We start from the raw sequence: 18,826 nt of genomic DNA, 5'->3' as shown, positions 1-18,826 counted from the left end.
GTCGGTATTTTACCGACCGGATGCGCTGCTTTTGAATATTTTTAGTTACCAAATTTGCCAACCAATTGCATGAAGATAATTCGAAAAAATAATACAGAATGTCTATTATCTAAATTAAATTTCGGAAAGTATTGATATTTTTAAAAACATTTCATTTTTATAAACAAATAATAGAATATGTCTTCCAAACGGTAGATTATTTGTTACGAAATTTTAGAAAATTTCTTCATTTTTTTTCCATTTCATCATCGAAAATTCAGATTTCAATCTTTAACTACAACAGAAATATTTATTTCCTCATAAGACACTGTTAAATTTCGATTTTTCAACTTTTTCATTTGAAAAAGAGAGAAGATAATTAAATTCAAAGTAGAACAGCGATTCCAAGTGTGATCGAGTTTTCGAAAAATTTTGTGTAGTTTTGGATAATCTTTCAATTTACTCAAAGGGTCGAGCAACGTTAATGTAATATATGATATCGTAACAATCATCTAGATATATAAAGAAAACTTTTGTATTTGTTTTCGCATCGTTCATATTATTCGACGGAGCAATGAATGTCTGATCATAGGAATGCGTTCATTACGCTACTGAATGGCCAGTGTTATTAAATTTTAAAATAAATCCAACATGAACTATTATTATGTGTTTTTTATTGAGCAACTTGATGTTCTTGCTCTCAAATAACGACTTCCATAAAATCATAAAACCACTGGGTCTTGTACTCGAATAAAAATTCTTGGAAATGTCATGGAAAGCATGTCAATAATTCAGTGATTAGCCTCCTTTGAAATTCATTAATAAATGCAAGTACTCTTTAAGCTATAGTAAACGACTATTCAATCCATAGTTGGAAATTTTTATGTGCAATAGTTATGTTGGAGGTAACGATTTATACATCAAGTATAAGATATCTCGCCGTCTTTGCTCAGAGAAATGATGGATTGGACTAATTGAAAATTAACATAAATGAAAGATCTTAATAAAAATGAATAGATTCATAATTATTTCCATAAAAGAAATTTAATTATTTAAGGCAGCTGCCTTACATTTTAATGGTACAATATAACGTGAAAATGGACTTGCAATATATTTATTCTGATATTGAAGTCGGTATTTTCTTAACGCGATACATCTACGAAATTAGGAATTGATTTCTCACGTCGTATAGACATTGGGAAACGAATAGATGGGGTCAAATAAGGGTCAAAATTACGATTGTAGATTTTTTTTCATTCCGAAATTTTCTTGAACCACAATTTTTATTGCATTTAAGTGCATAAGGTCCATAACGTCCTTTACCATTAAGGTCTCATAATGTCCTTTACCGTTAAGGTCTCATAATGCCCAGAGTACAAAGCTAAAAACCAGTTTTGATTTGTGAGCAATAGATCCTGAGAAGGACTTCTTTTTCAATGTAATTTATTATTTTTGGGCTTTTCAACATCATCGTAACATCTATTTATTCTTATTCTCATTAGAGTCAGAGAAAATGATGTCATCCCGATTGTTTCATAAAGTTTTATGGTTTTTAAACTCTGGGGATGGCACATTATCATCGGACCCATCTATAAATTGCCAGACCTCTTCCCCTGAAAGCCAATAGCGGGAAACAAAACATGGGAATGAATGTTGACTAAGTTTCTTGGGAAAATCAAATCATAAAAACGAAAACGGGAATAGATTAGTGTCTTATTTATAGAAAATGTAGATCCTAAAATGCGCCTGCTGTAGACATTACCTTTGATTTCTTCGAACTTTCCGCTGACTTCTGACGATTTTTCAATTTTCTATTAAATTTTTTGATGATACTTATTTCTGATTATATCTACGCTTCTTACGGTTCAGATCATAGTGGATCAGGCGGATGTTTCAGGCGCAAGGGGTGCTGAATTCAATTATCGTCAGGGTAAAACTTTTATTGAAGTTGATTTTGCTGTTTTTTCTTTTCTGACAGAATTTTTTAGTTGCAAAACTTTTGATTGATGAAAGAATATTTTCAATTATGAATAGTAAGTTTTTAGATACCAATAACAGATAGAAAAGCGAAACCTTTAGATGAGTCAAGTTAAAAATCCCGAAAATAATAAATTAGATGAAATAAAAAGGTTAAATAGGATGTGTTGATCGAAGCCTAGAACGGATCCTTTGCTTTGTACCCTGGGATATTTTGAACATTTTTAGATGATAAGCACCCAAATCTAATAAAATCAGTCGTCCAAAAACATTGCTGAATAAAAAAGAACCTGAAATTGTAATTTTAAGCCTTGTTCCACCCCCTTTACCCCTAGTCCAAACATTTTTTTTTATGTTTTACGGTACCTCTCCACATACCAAAAATTTTCCAATGCCCGTTTGACGTGAAAAAAAACTTTTTATCTTCCCCATGGTATCCTCTTAACTGATTTTCATGTACGGAGATAAAGTTATGATGAAAATTACTCTACCGTGTAATAAAAAAGTTCTGTAAGTCATTGTTACATTATTTCTATATCAGAACTTAGCAAAAATGGATCTAAAGTGATCAAAATTTATTCTACATTAGAGTAATTTTATCTAGTGCGCATGCTGGAACAAATTTAATCTTGTTAGTATGAAAGTTCTCGAGATATGGAGTGAAATTTCTGGGAATCGCTTGAAAATTTCCACAGAAGTCGGACAGAAAATCATATTTAAGCCAATAAAATTTGCGCTGTCGGCTGGAAAAATTAAATTACAATTTAAAAGTTATAAAACTTCTCATTATTTAGGCATTACTCAATCCCGCGTACCACTAGAGCATGTACATTCCACATATAAACGCAAATATTAACGAAACTAATATTATTGAGAAAAAGTAATAACATTTGCCAGTCGCTGATTCGGTCATTTAACAGTTTTTGTTATTTGAACTTCACAGGTGGAAATTCAAATCCCATATTGGTCGATCACAAAGCACAAAATAAAAAAACCAATAAATTGTTTACTTTTGTAAGCAGACTGATAAAACATGAAAAAAAATTTTTTTTTGAAACTAGCGATTTTTTTCTGATAAATAATAAATAATAGAGAGATTTTCCACCTGAAATTCTTCTGTTTGAAATCACAAAAAGTTTATGGATTCTCAAAATTGAATAGACGTGAGCAATACTTGCATTTAAAGAAAATAAATTATTTAACTTTATAAATTCATTAGCGAAGAACTCAAAATTGCATTTTTGGACTTTTTGGGTCACATAGAGCTGATAAAACATTAAAACTCCGCAACATGAATTTAAATTGCTTTTGTTTGACAGTAAAAGTTGGAAAATTTGAATTATCGAAAAAATATATCTCCTACCTCCAAAGTTTTCCGTAACGTTAATAAACATGACGAATCATAAAAAAACTGACATAACGTTAAAATTTAAAATCTCTCATTTTTTTCAATTCGCAAGGTAAGGATTTGAAACTTTAAAATTTTTTTGAACGATGTTTGAGAAATTGCTACAGGTCACAAATAAAAAATTACGGAAAAGAGCCAACTTCTTCAATTAAACATAAATAAATACATCGCCCGCTAAAAAAACACAGATTAGATCAAATTATCAGCGACTGGGAATTCAAATAAAACCGCTAAAAATCTCCAAATATGGCGGACACGACCGTCTGCTCCAATGGCATTATTTCCCGGAGAACAGCATTTGTCCTTCCAATTTCTCCTTCAAACTCTCTTCTAGACTGTAAAAAAAAATATATAAGTTCTAATAAAATAAACAGCTAACTTCAGTTAATTATTCGGAATCACTAAATTTTTTTTCTCACCAAAACGCGAAATAATATCACGAAACTGATCGCCCACGTGCTCATACCTCACTACAGTCCACCGTCACTGTTTACCATTGCACATATACATATATATATGCACTAACGACCTGAAAAACATAATTTCATTCCATCGAACACTAAACAAATTAATATTCAAACACCACATCAAAATTCTCACAGGAAAATCGGAAAAAAATAACTGTCTCGCGGTTATGAACGCAAATACTTCACAAAACCTCAAAAATGCTCTAAATGCGGCTCGTCCCCCTCTTGGCGAATGAGCATCTGTCGCCCGCCATATTGCCCCTCAACCAATCAGAGAAGAGCGTTACCCCCAATACTCTCAACAGCAACAGGACAGAATTTGAACGTTTCAAAATGGAGTTTGTTCAGTTTATCGTGTAACCGTTACAGCAGATGCTGCACTTGAGCTCTCCTGCGCCAAAAATGTAATACCGCGATCAAAATTTCTCAAAAAATTGTCAAAAACTCTTCTCTAATCCACCCAAAGTGTATACCCGCCCCAAAAATAAAAATAATACCAAAATAAATAAATGAATAAACAATAACCAACTTCGGTATCGGTATCGTGTTTACACCTTGCAAAATGTTGGCATTACCAAAGACACCGACAAAAATGGGTAAAGAAAAATTAGAATTAGCAGTTACAGTTCGTACTCCACGAAAGGAACGCATTGAGCTGTCGAAAAATTTATTAGAACTCGCAGATAAGCCTCATCCCTCCTCAAGCTTAATGCATCTAACCAACGACAAGTTTGAACTGGCAGTCCAGCTCGAATGTAAAATGAAAGAGATTCAGGAGCAACAGAGGAGAATGTTGGAGCTTCAAGACAAGATAAGTACAAATACAAGATTAACATTAACACGTGAGAGGTCAGATTTGGCTGAGAAACTCGAGAGAAATATGGAGGAGCTGAATGAGCATCAGAAAAGGCTCCTAGAGCTTCACCAGCAGAATAAATATGATTCACAGTTAACAACAAATCTCGAACTTCAGCTGGAAGAACGAACTGTCAAACTAGAAGCTTCTAATCGAGAGAGGGACAAGCTTGAACGTCAATTAACATCCATGAAGTCAGAGCTAGCCTCAGCCCAACGAACCCTACAGCTGGAGAGACAGGAGAGAAAGGATCTGGAAGAAACTGCCCTGGGTCTCATCAGAAGTGCTAAGCAAAAATGGGAGGCTGCAGAGAAGGACAAACTCTCTAGATTGACTAAACATATTGAGACTCAGACCATTCGAATCACAGAACTTTGTACCAGTAACAACGAAATGTCCTCCAAACTTCAGCGTGTCCAGTGTGACCTAGAAACTGCTGAAGCAGAGTTACAGAAATTGAGAAGCTTCCAGGCTCAATACAAACAGTCATTAGCTAAGACTCGCGAACTACGTCGTCAGAGTGTCCAGGGAGTTGAAAATAAACTGGAGGAGATATCGGTAAGGGCTCACAATCAGTTAGCAGAGGTACGCCTCAAGCTGGAACAGGAAATAGCTAAAAATACCGAATTGGAGAGTAGTTTGAGGAACGAGAGGGACGCAAATCACTGTAAATTATCGAGACTGAATATGGCATTGGAACTTGCACAATCAGAGCTGAAAGATCTCCAGGAACAGCTGAGATCGACGCAGGCAATGATCCCAGCACGAGACCAGGAGATAGCAACTCTGAAGAACCAGTTAAAAGATAAGTTGAATCAAATGGACGGGATTCACGTTGCTGAACAGACGATCGCCCAATTAACTGAACAACTTGATAAAGTTCAGATGGAAAATGAACAAATGAAGAATCAACTGGAGTCAACGAAAAGCGATCTGAATGACACATTATTGAATCTCAGAAGGAGTGAAAACATTGCTGATGACCTCGAGAAAACCGCAAAAGACAAAGCAGCTCTTCAGGAACGTCTTCAGGAATCCAAAGCCAAAGAAGACGAGCAACTACGGAAGGTCGACACTCTGGAGGAACTTCTTCAACGTCTTCAGCAGAGTGTAGCTAAATTAGAGTCTGAAAATGCAGTTCTAAAACGCTCTTCAAGTTCAATTCCTGCGGTTAGTAGAGCTTCCACCACCAGAGACAATTCTCTTAAAGTGACAGAGCTGGAGCAACAAATTGAACGGCTGGAGAAACAGCTGGAAACCGTTAGGGAGAATGCAGCAACAGAGCGTGAAGCAGCTCGTCAAGCCCAGCGATCTCTCTGGAAGAAAGAGAAGGAACTATCGGATGCTAATCTGGACAAAAGAATAGCCTTGAGAGAAGCCAAAACCTCTGAAGAAAAGATAAAAACCTTGCAAGAAGAGAAACAACGACTGACAGATCGATTGAATAAAAAATATCAGGACGAGGAGGAGAAAACAAAGAAATTACTAGTTGAACTTGAATCAGCAAAGTCTTCCCTCACTGAGATCACTAAAGATGTTTCAAGGACCAGGATGCAGGCAGATTCAGCTCAACGAGCTTTGATCCAAGCAAATAAACAGATTGAAGAGCTTCAATCCTCCTCTGCTACTCTTCGAAGGGAGCTAGATGCTGCGAGAAAGCAAGCTCGAACAAGTCAGGATAGGGTTGACAGCTTGAATGCTGAGAACAAACGTCTGACTTTCGCCATCTCCAAACATAATGAAGTAAAGAGCACACTGGAGACTAAATTGGAGGCCCTGGAACAGGAGGCAAAGGCTGACAAAGTCAATATTGATTTATTGAAAGAAACTTGTACAGTTCTTGAAGAGCAACTGACAGACTACGAACGACTGACTAGCGACCACGAGACTCGAGAAAATACCCTAGTGCAGGAGAAAATGAGGCTGCAGAAGGAGCTGGAAACCCTGGAGCAGACGCTGAGAGAAGCCAAAATAGGGCAGAATGAGGAGAAGTCAAAGAGATTAATTTCTGAAAAGACGATGCAACGATTGGAATCAGAGACCAACGATATCGAAACCGAGAGAGACAATTTACTCACCCAGAGGAATGAGTATAAGAAACTCGCGCAAGAATTGAGCCAGCAAGTTGCTTCATTGACATCTAAATGTGGAGAACTGGAATGTGACATTGGGGAGCTGCAGCGAGCCCTGGAATCAGCACGTGCAGAGGCTATGATCGTTAAAGAAGAAAGTACTGATCACTTGACTCGCCTCCACGAACTCAAGGACATCAATCAGGACCTGATGGCAGATCTCCAGAGCAGTATTGATCAAGGACAAGAGCTAAGAATTAGAATAGCAGAATTGGAGAGTGTTCTGGAGGAGATGAGACAGTTTTACAATGAACATGAGATGAAGTCAGAGGGAACGAGACAGCAGCAAACAAAATTGATCGATTATCTGCAGCTTAAGCTCGAAGAGTGCAGCAAGAAGAAGAAGACCGTTTGCGACAGGATATTCAGGACAAAGCAGAAGGATACTGTGATTCCAACTGGTTCAGGTATGCCAGTTGGGTACAGAGAGCTGGAGAATCAATTGACTCGGGAACGTGCCAAGGTGAAGGCTCTTACTGAGCAGCTACTGGTGTTGAAAGCAGCAGCAGTTACAACAGGCCCAGTTTCACCAATTGGAGAGTACAAATCTGTGGACTGTACCAGTCAGGATACGAAGAAATATCAATATAATGAGCAACCTGATGAGGTTTTATCCAGACAGACGTCACTACAACGAGTCAGACATAATATACCTCATAGGTTCAACGTAGAATTATCAATGCGAGCTGGAAAATGTGCAGCTTGTTTAGAACCTATTCAATTTGGAAAAAGGTCTGCTATCTGCAGTGAATGCCAGATAATGACTCATTTGAAATGCTCGCTTCTCATACCTGCCAATTGTGGACTTCCTGGAGGTTTGACAAAGCATTTGGGGAAGGATTGGAAAGCCAGTGATGAGAGTATATCTACACTCAGTGGCAGCGTCCAGACATTGACCATTGATGAGCCTGATCACGCTGAATTGGAGGCGAAAAACATTAGGAAGAATGAAGGCATCAGCATGGAGAGCTGGGTGAAGGTTCCAGGGCGTGGAAAAATATCTTGGGAACGTAAATATGTGAGACTTGAGGGATCATGCCTTAATGTCTATGAGCACGAACCTAGTCCAGGAATGTCACCAATCAGCAGAATGGAGTTGACGGACAAAAATGGTTTCACAGTAATCGAGGATGTTCATCAGGCTGAGGTACCAGGCACTGCAAAGTCTGACATTCCCTTTATCTTCAGGGTTGAGTCTAATACATTCAACACCTGTTGGCCCACCAACAGACTCGACATCATGGCGTTGAGTCAAGTTGACAGGAAGAGCTGGTTGAATGCTTTGAAGACCATGGCAAGTCAGAATGGAGTTCGAGGAGCTGCTAAGAACTCGATGGTTCAAAGTGTGGTGAGACTAGAAAAAAATAGACTAGATTTAAACTGTGTGATAGAGCTTGAGGAGGAGGGAATCTTGCTGATTGGTGCTGAGGAAGGATTGTATTCGTACAGACCTGCTATCTCCAAGGTTCTCACTGCTATCAGAGGGGTCAAACGAGTTCATCAATTGACGGTACATCCTCATCTGGGTTTAGCACTGATGATTGCTGGAGAGGACAGGCAGTTGGTATCCTGTGATCTGAGACAACTGAAGAGCAATGCTCTTGCTGCTGATTGTTCAAGACCTGCTATCACCACTAACAGCATTCTTGATCGGTCTGAAAGCTGTCATCTTTATCAAGTAGAAGGGAATCTATTGTGCGCTGCCACTGCATCTCAGGTTGTGCTACTTCAGTGGATAATTGATGAGACTAAAGGGAAATTTATTCCAATCAGGGAAATGGAGACCCAGGAGCCCTGCAGTTGTGCCATTTTTACCAAACATAATCTCATCGTAGGTTGCCAGAAGTTCTTCCAGATTGATCTGAAGGATTACGGAATTGATGACTTCCCTGAGGAAGATGATAGCTCAGTGAAGGCTGCACTTGCTGGTGTAGCCAGGCTGGGGATCTTCCCTGTTGCTGTACTGAATGTATCAATTGGAAGTCAAGTAGAACTGCTCCTGTGTTATAACGAGTTTGGAGTTTTCGTTAATGAGGATGGAAAGAGGACCAGGGCGGTTGATCCTACTTGGAGTCATTTGCCTTTTGCTTTTGGTAAGAAATTTTACATAATTTTATTTAAAGATGAATACTTTGGCCTTTTTCTTTGCAGTCACGTAATTTTTTGCTTCTGCAGATCAACGACAAAGATTTCACTTATTTGTGAGTCAAGTTTTTGCGCGATATCGTCGAATTTACAAGAGATAGCGATAATATTGTAATTAGATTTTTTGTAGTACTCAATTCGCTCCATAAAAGAGGTTATGATAAAAATTTAGCTATCTTCCATAGATTTCGAGATATTAATGAAAAACTTGTCAATACTCAACATGACTTATATGGTTTTGTCATTTTACTACTGATTTCATTTGAGTGCACGTTTTGGAATATTTAATAACTTTATGAGTGGAACTCCCAGTCTCACTTTCCACATCAAATATTTAATTAAGTGTTCATACATTTTTATTATCTGGAAAGAAAATTGATATCTTACATCTGAAGAAAGATTGATAAAATAATTTAAAAATTACACTTGTGTTCAATTACGAGTATTCCTTACAAATAAATTATAATCAATCAATTATCTATATCAGGAAAATCCCCTGTTCAAAATCGCCAGAAATTTGACTTTATTCCATGATTTTATCAGAAACCCATGCCAAACCTAAAAAGTAAAGATTCTGGGTGTTCAAGCAATTACTTTTATGTAATTTAATTTGTGCAATTTACAAGTATAATTATCGTAATTAGTATTATTATATAGTGTACGTACATCAATCTACAAACAATGCTGTCATGCCAGCAATAATTCTCAGCACAGTGAATCTGCAGAAAATTAAGCAAACTAGTTTCCAAAGTATGTGATTTCATATTTTAGTTTAATGAAGTGCTTAGAGGTATTTTATGATTAAAATCATAAAGGTGGTGTACAATTTTTTTAAAGAGAGAATACCACAATAGCTCTTCCTATATTTTTTAATTGCTAACATTGTATTATCAGTATGTTTTTATCAACTAATTCTTGTACTAGATACTTCACAATTGAAACTGTAAGGTGGATCAATAGAATTTTCCTTTTTCCACCAAGTTAATCATTCCGTTCACACGTCAAAGACAAATCTGAGAAATGAACAAGCCTTTTCGAAATTCGTTGATAACAATTATTGCAATGGCGCACATTTCTGTATTCTAGATGTAGGAAAAGTTCTGAGAAGAAATAAGTAACATATAAGTACACATGAATCATTTTCAAGTTCACATTGTAATGAACGCACTGACTTAATCGGTTAATTTCTCTGGATTTTTACAGCGTTCAGAAAGCCTTACCTCTTCATCGTCCATTTTTCGTCGGTTGAGGTGATAAAACTAACGTCAGAGACCTTCAGATCGACCACAAAAAATCCAGAAAGGGCTCTGATCGATTTAAATAATCCAAGATATTTGGGTCTTGCTGGATGCAGGGGAATCTACGTTGCTGTGATAAATTCTACACTGGACATTCAGAGAATTGATGGTGTTGCTTCGATCCTATCCAGAATGAGCGATAGTTCCAGCAGTTTGGATTCTCTCTGTAATAATGACAATGAGGAGAGCAGTTCAGAGTTCAGTTTCACACCGAGTCTCATGGAGACTCTGGACAATCCCTGCAAGAGGGTGCACTTTGCAGACCCCACGGACCACTAATGAGTTTTATTTTTATGAAATTTCGTGTTTAGCCAGGGCTTAATCACTTTTCTAGGTCCGTACACTATTTCTATATCAGAATGGTTGCATATTACATGTTAAGTTGCTTGCAATTATTTCTGAAACATGCATTCAAAGAAAATTATCCAAAAAGAATTTTTATTTTCATGAAAGAATTTTTCTAGATTTTCCTTCCAAACTAAAAAGTTCAAACATTTTTACCAAATTCACATGAAAGCATATGGAGATAATTTCCAAAAATTTTCTGAACCTAGAGGGTTCAGACGGAAATTCGTAACCAGAATCTTTTCCGTGGATAATTAATTTTTATGCAGAAAAGATTATCTTAAGTTAGCTTCCTAGACCACTGATTTTTATGCATTTTTCTGTTGTAATTACACTACCAATTCATTTATCTGCAGTTTTTGTTCATGAGATTTTTCTTGTCATTGACCACGATCCAAAATGAGCAAAAAGACAGTTAACAAATAAGTTTGTTCTAAGTTTTTCTTGCCATAAAAGTGTAATTTTTATTTTTTTACAAATTGTGGTATTTATTGAACATATATGTTTCACATAACAGAGTATTTTCCATGCCATACGTAATACTACCGGATGAGGCGTAGACGTACTTATAATTTAATTACATGAAAATTCAAGTAGTATTCACTGTCCAAATGTAATTCTTTGATTAAGTAAAATGAGTGAAAGAGTGCGCTCACACTGTTTCCACCGTTTTTCATTATTTTTGGATAAGGAAGTAGGTAAATAATGAAATTTCTGTTTCATTAAAATGTTAAGATCATTCATGAAGCCACTGGTGGAATACATTTGTACTGATGGCACAATAATTTTTCCTTACATTTTCAACTAGTTTATATTGCATTTCTTTGTTAATCTTAGTCACGAAGTACATAATAGAGTAATTATAATATATTGATCGTGGAAAAAACTGATTTTTGATAAATAAAGATTTGTAATATACGTCATGCTGTGAAGTGTCATCCAATTCATATTCACATAATTGTACTCTTATTTTTGCATTGAATTCCGTTTTTTTTGTTTATATCAACGAATGTTACATGACTGATGACAGTGTGTGCATTCTTCATTGAGATTATATGATAATTCATACACGTCGCAATTAAAACCAACCAATTTGGAATTCCGACTCGACATTTCGTAATGAAAAAGTTCGTAAACGTAAAAATTTGTAACTCGCAAATAGTAGATTATGGCATGAGGACGATAGATGGAAGATTGCGAGGACGCAGGGTGCAGGGCCAATCACGAGAGATCAACCACGGAATGTCCTAGCAGAGGCGCCGGAACTAATTTTGCAGCCGGACTTGTCGGTACGGTACCGAACGTTACAGCTACAAAATCCGAGCAGAGGAAAAAGTCGGTAACACAGATAGGAAATAAAACCAACGTCATTCGATGGCTCATTAAATTTTTAATGAATTGACGATGGTTTCGTTTCTTAATCCGGATTAGGGGGAGAGGGATGAATTTTGAAAAAATGCAGCTTGACGCGCATTAGTTCTCGGGGGCGGCGAACGAGAATATCCAATAACCCCCCACGATTCAAAAATTCATATCTTCTCCTCTAATTGAGATGAAGAAATCAAACCATCGTCAATTCATTAAAGATTTAATGAGCCATCGAATGACGTTGGTTTTATTTCCTATCTGTGTTACCGACTTTTTCCTCTGCTCCGATTTTGCAGCCGTAACGTTCGGTACCGTACCGACAAGTCCGGCTGCAAAATTAGTTCCGGCGCTACCGCTAGGATATTTCGTGGTTGATCTCTCGTGATTGGCCCTGCATATCTCCCCTATGACCTCTGCGTAGACTTGCCACGCCGAGCGCTGCAAACTTCACACTCCTCGCAATCTTCGATCTATCGTCTTCATGCCATAATCTACTATGTCCTCCTGATTTTCATTCTTCAGAGAACAAAAATTAATATTAACCGTAAAAAATGATTTTAATAACATTTCTATTGAACCGGATATAACAAAATGAACCAGCAACTTTTCCATCACAAATTCAACTCTGCAAAAATACGTAAAATTGGTCCAGTCAGTTAGTGGAAAATATTTTTCATTAGAAAAAGAAAGCATGATAAATGACTTTTTCTACTAACTAGCGAGCATTTAATCCCCATTAACATATGCATAATTTATGCAGAGTAATGCGACATCCGGCAACCCCTGACACTGAGCTACATCGGAGAATATTCATTGGGAACACACTATTAAAAAACGGTTTTTTTTTGTCAACGCACTAGGAATCGATATGTTGTCGAATCGTAATCAAGTTCAATGTCCTGGAAAGAATATCTACATCTCTGTCTTGTCCGATTATTTCTTTTTCCACTGCACTATTGAGGCGCGTGGGATTTCTAATTTCACTTAAACACACTTTCCTGTTCATTATTGTTGGTGGCAATCCACTGATAAAAGCACTATAATTTTCAATGTCGGAATTCTAAAATAATAATTTGAAAAAGTCGATGACTCCATTAGTTCATCAAATTAAAAACATTTAATAATAATGATTTTGTAATTAGTTTATCCATTTTATTGTTTATGAATTGAGTTTTAGCTGAAAATTGATATTTTTGAGAAATTTGCATTTTAACTAGAAATCAATGGTAACCTGAAATCAGTGAATTTTAATGCATTGAAAATGCAATTTGGTAACAGATATTCATGTTGTAATTGAGAATTTCCTTAAATTGACGAATTTGCAGTTGATCGTTTTGTAAAATACTTCAAACTCTTTTGAGCTTCTCGTAAAATTTCAATGTTTATAACATTGTCTCCTGAGTTAAATACACCAACACTCCTCTCAAAGCTACTACTATGCTGAAATCTCCTTTTCAACTCACCTTTAAAATTTTGGCCCTTGAAAATTATTGAAAATTTCTGTGAAAGAATATGTATTTTCCATAGGAATCAACATGTATATTTTTGAATGGAGCATCAACAACTTTTACAGAAAACAACAAATCAATTATTCATCATTAATAACTTGTTCCCTCCCCACCTAATCTAAAATCCTATTCAACAATTTTTGGTGGCGTCATAAGATGTGGAACGCTACATAAATTTGGCGTCTTACATGGGAAAAATTACAGCCACAGGAAGGACGGCAGAGGTGTACAAGAAATCTGAAATGGAGAAGTGGCTAGGAGTCGAATAGCTCAGTTGGGATAAATATTGACTGTTTTTTGAACGTTTAAAAGAAAAACTTGATTAATTCGCTATCCAATTCTATTTGATTTCAATTAGTTAGCTAATTTGATAAAATGCTGAATAGAAAATATCAAGAGGTAGTTTTAAAAAAATTATTTTATTGAAACTTATTTCCATGAAATATTTTCCACTCAAATTTTTTACTTCTCTCTATTTAATTGTCTCGACAAGAAGAAAAGCTAAGTGGGGTGGAAAAATCGAGAAATTTTGAGCCAAATGGAGTCTCTGTAGAAAAAATCTGAATTTTCAAGTGAACGCTTGAATATAATCGGTTAAAACCTAATACAAAGTCCATTGGAAATCTAATCCTTCTGAAGAGTGTGAAGCATGTTTCAAAATAAGTACTGAGTTCCTCGAAAACTAAAATAGCGAGATTTAATTATTGCCACTAAAACAAAATAAATTTGACCGAAAACTCAATATAATTTTCTACCAAATGTCCTATTTTTTTCTATGATTTTTTTCTCCCATCTTATGGAAAACATCTGTCGTCCCTTCGATTTTAAAATATTTTTTTGACACCTCCAAAAAATAAAATTGATGGGAAATGATCGACCACTTCACAATTGAATAAAAACTGAAGGAATAAAACATCGAGTTCATTCATATTTTTCAAACATAAAAACGAAATCAAATTTCGTATCTATCCTAAAATTTGCGAAAATCTGCAGTAACTGTTCTGTTCTATAGATTCACTGTTCATGAAATAAAGGTCATATTGAAATTTCATTTCTATTCAAATAAGTTGAGTGGAAATCGTAAAAGGTATGGAGTTGACCCAAGAGGGTCAATCGTTCGTTCGATGAAAGAATCGAAAAGAGTGGGAGCAACCGCTGTTATAAAAACCCCTGTGACAAACTGAATCGAGTTATTGTGTCAGTCTCCCCCATTCAGGGTGTCTGTTGGGGAAAATTACCAAATTTCTATTATCATTCAAAAACTCCCCACCAAAGCCCTGAAACAATTCTGACTTATTCCATCAACATCTATTACCTGTGAAAAGTGCGAATTTTCAAAAAGTGTTCCCCTTCATTCCAACTAGAACCAATAATAATTTGATTATTCAAATCATCTGGGTGAATTGATAGTGTTTTCAAGTTTACATTGTGAAAAGCAGCAATATCAAGGAAAATGACGACGAACGAAGTACATCGTCACTACAATCCCTTCCTCAAGGCTCCAGTGGAACCGGGGGAAGAGATCGCAATCTCTGGAATATCTGGAAGATTTCCGGAGTCTGATAATATGAGATTATTCACCGAGAACCTGATGAATAAAGTTGATCTTGTGACTGATGACGGACGTCGTTGGAAATTAGGTAAATAAAATAACTTTTTGATTAACTGTATTTGATCCTCATGAAAGATCAATAACGACACTTCATTATTAATTTCGCGAATCGGAATCGTTCACTCTTTCAGGTCATTTATGACATGATCCAAATGAAGTGTAAATGTTCAAGGATTTTAATGACGTATGCATGCATTTTCTCTTCGATTTTTACATCGATAATTCGGTTTGAGAGTTCAATCAAGTCACTATGACACTCTCAGTCGGTCACTCTATTTTTTTTACAATAAGTCAATTTATTCACCGGACTTTTATTCTGATTACCCATTCGAATAATGGATTTTTACTTGAAATTTTTCACAGACCATCCAGAAATTCCCCAGAGAACGGGAAAGATTAATAATGTCTCAAAATTTGATGCTCTCTTCTTCGGGGTGCATTTCAAACAAGCACATACTATGGATCCAATGTGTAGGATGCTGTTGGAGCATGCTTATGAAGCTATCGTTGATGCTGGAGTTAATCCGAAGCAGTTGAGAGGGACTAAGACCGGGGTTTTTATCGGCGCATGTTTTTCGGAGTCGGAGAAGACGTGGTTCTATGAGAAGCTGCAGGTGAACAACAATTTTCATCGTTTTTTATTAAAGAATATTCGAGCATCTTTTACTGATTCTTCGTATCATATTAAATAATATTTAGTTTCACGCGGAACGAAATTTAAAGAGAAAACTGCTATGTTAACATTGCGGGTTTTAGTCATTAATCAATTTGTTAGGTCTTCACACAAATGATTTTTTCGGTGAAAAATTGTTTTTTTATCAATAGTTCTAGAAAAAGTATAAAATATTAACACAATTGCAGCAGGAAAAATATCTTTCTGCAAACGCAAGCGTTTGGATTTTTTTCAAAAATTTAATGTTTCGTAATGTTTCAACGCGGAAATTCAAAGAGGGACACATAAAGTGTTAATTATATAATCAGTGTATGAATGAAAGCTTTCATGTTCAGTTATAAAACTATGAATAAGTACATTTTTTACTAAAGAAAAGATTGTTTATACTGAAAAATTTCACTTTAAAACTTAAACAGACTCCGTTTGATAAAAATCACTTAATTCCAGCCATTACATCCTTCCCATGGAATATTTATTTATAGTTAAAAAATATATAGAAAGTAATAGAATTGTGGAGTGAAATTGTAAAATGAATTTCAACCCGGATATTTTCTTTTTGGAACATTATGACGATTGAACTGATTTTTTCTCACTGCGAAATATTATTTATTTTTCGAAAACTAGAGAAAAATGTGAACATTTTCAAAAAACTTTTTCACAAAATGTCGCAAAGTAAGTGAAGAGAGGAAAACATTACAAAGGCGTGATTACTACGATAAATAATGGCCATTCAACGTCAACATAGGGCCGAGCGAAATGCTACATCTTCCGATACTCCGCACATAAACCACGAATTTCAAAAATACTTTTTTCTATTATTATTATGTAAAGTGTAGAAATCTGTATATAAGATTTATTTACACTGTCGATCTAATACTAAATTCTTAACTTACATTCCTTTAAATATTGACAAATTATTTCTTTATACTTAATGTTGGTTCCATTTACAAAGTTGTTCGCTGGATAGGGAAGAGTACAGACAGACGTCCTCAGCCTGATTAACAATTTGTTTCTTTGGCTTTGGAAATTTGGACAGTACCACGGAATGTGGTAAAAATTTTGAGATTCTGCTCCGCATGAGCACCGCGGATCATTTGTAATTCCAACCCGGTGTAATGATGCTCCTAGATGACAATAGTTTGCTCTAATACTATTGACACTGACAATATATTCTCTGGGTAATTTACATTGCTTGTACCGAGGGTGTGGAGATCGTCTATAGTATAATTCGAAGTAATTAGCACATTTTTTTCTCATGGTTCGCTGCTTGTGCTAGAATCATGTTTGTGGCACTAAAGGATTCCTCTGTTTTAAAATGATTTCTATAATCGGAGTAGGGAGTGGGGAATTCATCAGGTAAACCGTGTACCGGGTTCGCCGCTAGCCTGTCAGCAGCTTTATTTCCCTCAAACCCACAGTGTGAAGGGTTCCATAGGAATTTTATCTCTGTTTCATTTTTCGTTAGATTCTAATATTTTTCATTGATTTTGGCAATTAACGGGTTGGATTTAACAGTGTGTTTAGGGGAATTGTCTGACATGATGGCATAATTCCTTTCTGGATTATGGCTGATTATGTTCATTGCTAAAAGTAATGCAATACATTCTATATTATAGCTAGAGGTGGTGGTGTTTTAAAAAATACTTCCTGAAAACTATTTGAGAAAACGATGATGGAGGATGGAATGATGGAATTTTTATAATGGAATGATCAATATTTACGATAAAAATTTTTCTGGGAAATCACATATTATAAATTAAATTTATGCCTCCCTCCTCTCTATTTTCCACGGTGTGCAATTATTATGAATATTGTTATTATTGAAACTATTTTTAGAAGATATTTAGTTTGAAACAATTTTTTAGTGGATGTCTTGAGTACATAGCAAGTACTGATTGTCTCTGATAATAGAGACGATTTTTTCGAAGCCAATGTGATGGATAACACCGAAAATCCTTAATTAACTAGACTATGAAAAATTAAAAAATCGTTATAATTACCTATGTGGAATCCTTGAAAGATTTGGCACTTACTCTCCCCCATCTCGCGTTAGCATTAGTGATTATTATTTTATAATTTCTCCTCCTTTTTTATTTATTCTTCAATATTAAACAGACTCTTTGAAAAGTTTGATTCTAGTAAAAAAAAATATCTATCTATATGATTTCATAGTGAATTTCATAGTGAAAACTGATGTTTTGTCACTATGAAATACCATGAAAGAACCGAATGAAAAACAATATAGATAAAATTTCGAAACGAGTATAATGAAGGAAATAGCCGACCCAGAGTCAACTCACCTTCAGTCTTGGTTTTTGATAAATATCTCAAAATTTGGAAGCAATGAATGAATTATCCTGCCGACTTTTTTAGAGAACTTTTTCCCAACAAAAAGGCTCTTATAAAAAATGCAACTTTCTCTGCAATTATTGAAATAATCATGAAAAAAGCAAGAGAAATATCACGCAACTTACTCCGTTTTACCCCTTGACTATAGAATTGTAATGTCAATCGTAATGTCAAGTGTAATTGTAATTGAAATGTTCTCGATTGAATTAAATTTTTTTTGCCATAAAGGCTCCAGAATTGGAAATACAATGACAATGATAATCTAAATAAATTTTTCGGCGCACGTGATAACTTTTTCAATGAAATGTTCTCCAGGGGATTAATTTTTGTTGTCATACACAGGTGAATGGTTTTGGTATCACTGGATGCAGTAGAGCGATGTTGGCGAATCGAGTGTCTTATTGGCTTGGAATAACGGGACCGAGTTACACCGTCGATTCTGCCTGCAGTTCCAGTCTCTTCGCCATGGAGCATGCATACAGAGCGATCAGAAATGGCCAGTGTGATGCTGCGATCGTCGGTGGTGCTAATCTCTGTTTACATCCTTATGTGTCCTTGCAGTTTTCTCGTTTAGGTAAAAGTTTAAAAATATAACCAGTCTAGACAAAGTACAGTTTATCCTATTTCATGATTTTTTTGTATTCCTTATAATCTTTAATTTTCCATTTTCGATTTTTTAAGTGGCCGTTATTAAGAAACTTATAAGTTG

General features: G+C 35.6%; 1 protein-coding gene and 1 long non-coding RNA gene across 2 annotated transcripts in view; one reads left to right on the top strand and one right to left on the bottom strand.

The window, feature by feature from the left end:
* Positions 1-211: 211 nt before the first annotated feature.
* Positions 212-4,091, bottom strand: LOC135168175 (uncharacterized). The gene is made up of 3 exons (XR_010300006.1): positions 3,965-4,091; positions 3,784-3,893; positions 212-3,699 (listed from the first exon to the last, which is right to left on the bottom strand). It is a non-coding gene; the product is annotated as an uncharacterized LOC135168175 (long non-coding RNA).
* Positions 4,092-4,171: 80 nt separating this feature from the next.
* LOC135168173 (fatty acid synthase-like) overlaps positions 4,172-18,826 on the top strand; it is a 36,243-nt gene continuing 21,588 nt past the window's right edge. Inside the window, exons 1-5 of the mRNA XM_064132114.1 lie at positions 4,172-7,321; positions 8,372-8,390; positions 14,989-15,123; positions 15,459-15,709; positions 18,460-18,691. Coding sequence (XP_063988184.1) covers positions 4,394-7,321; positions 8,372-8,390; positions 14,989-15,123; positions 15,459-15,709; positions 18,460-18,691 — 3,565 coding nt within the window. The 5' untranslated portion in view covers positions 4,172-4,393. The remainder of the gene's footprint in view (positions 7,322-8,371; positions 8,391-14,988; positions 15,124-15,458; positions 15,710-18,459; positions 18,692-18,826) is intronic.

Source organism: Diachasmimorpha longicaudata, chromosome 12 (assembly GCF_034640455.1).
Source record: "Diachasmimorpha longicaudata isolate KC_UGA_2023 chromosome 12, iyDiaLong2, whole genome shotgun sequence".
Classification (NCBI taxonomy): domain Eukaryota; kingdom Metazoa; phylum Arthropoda; class Insecta; order Hymenoptera; family Braconidae; genus Diachasmimorpha; species Diachasmimorpha longicaudata.
The sequence above is the reverse complement of the archived record's forward strand: the minus strand, read 5'-3'. Positions and strand labels throughout refer to the sequence as shown.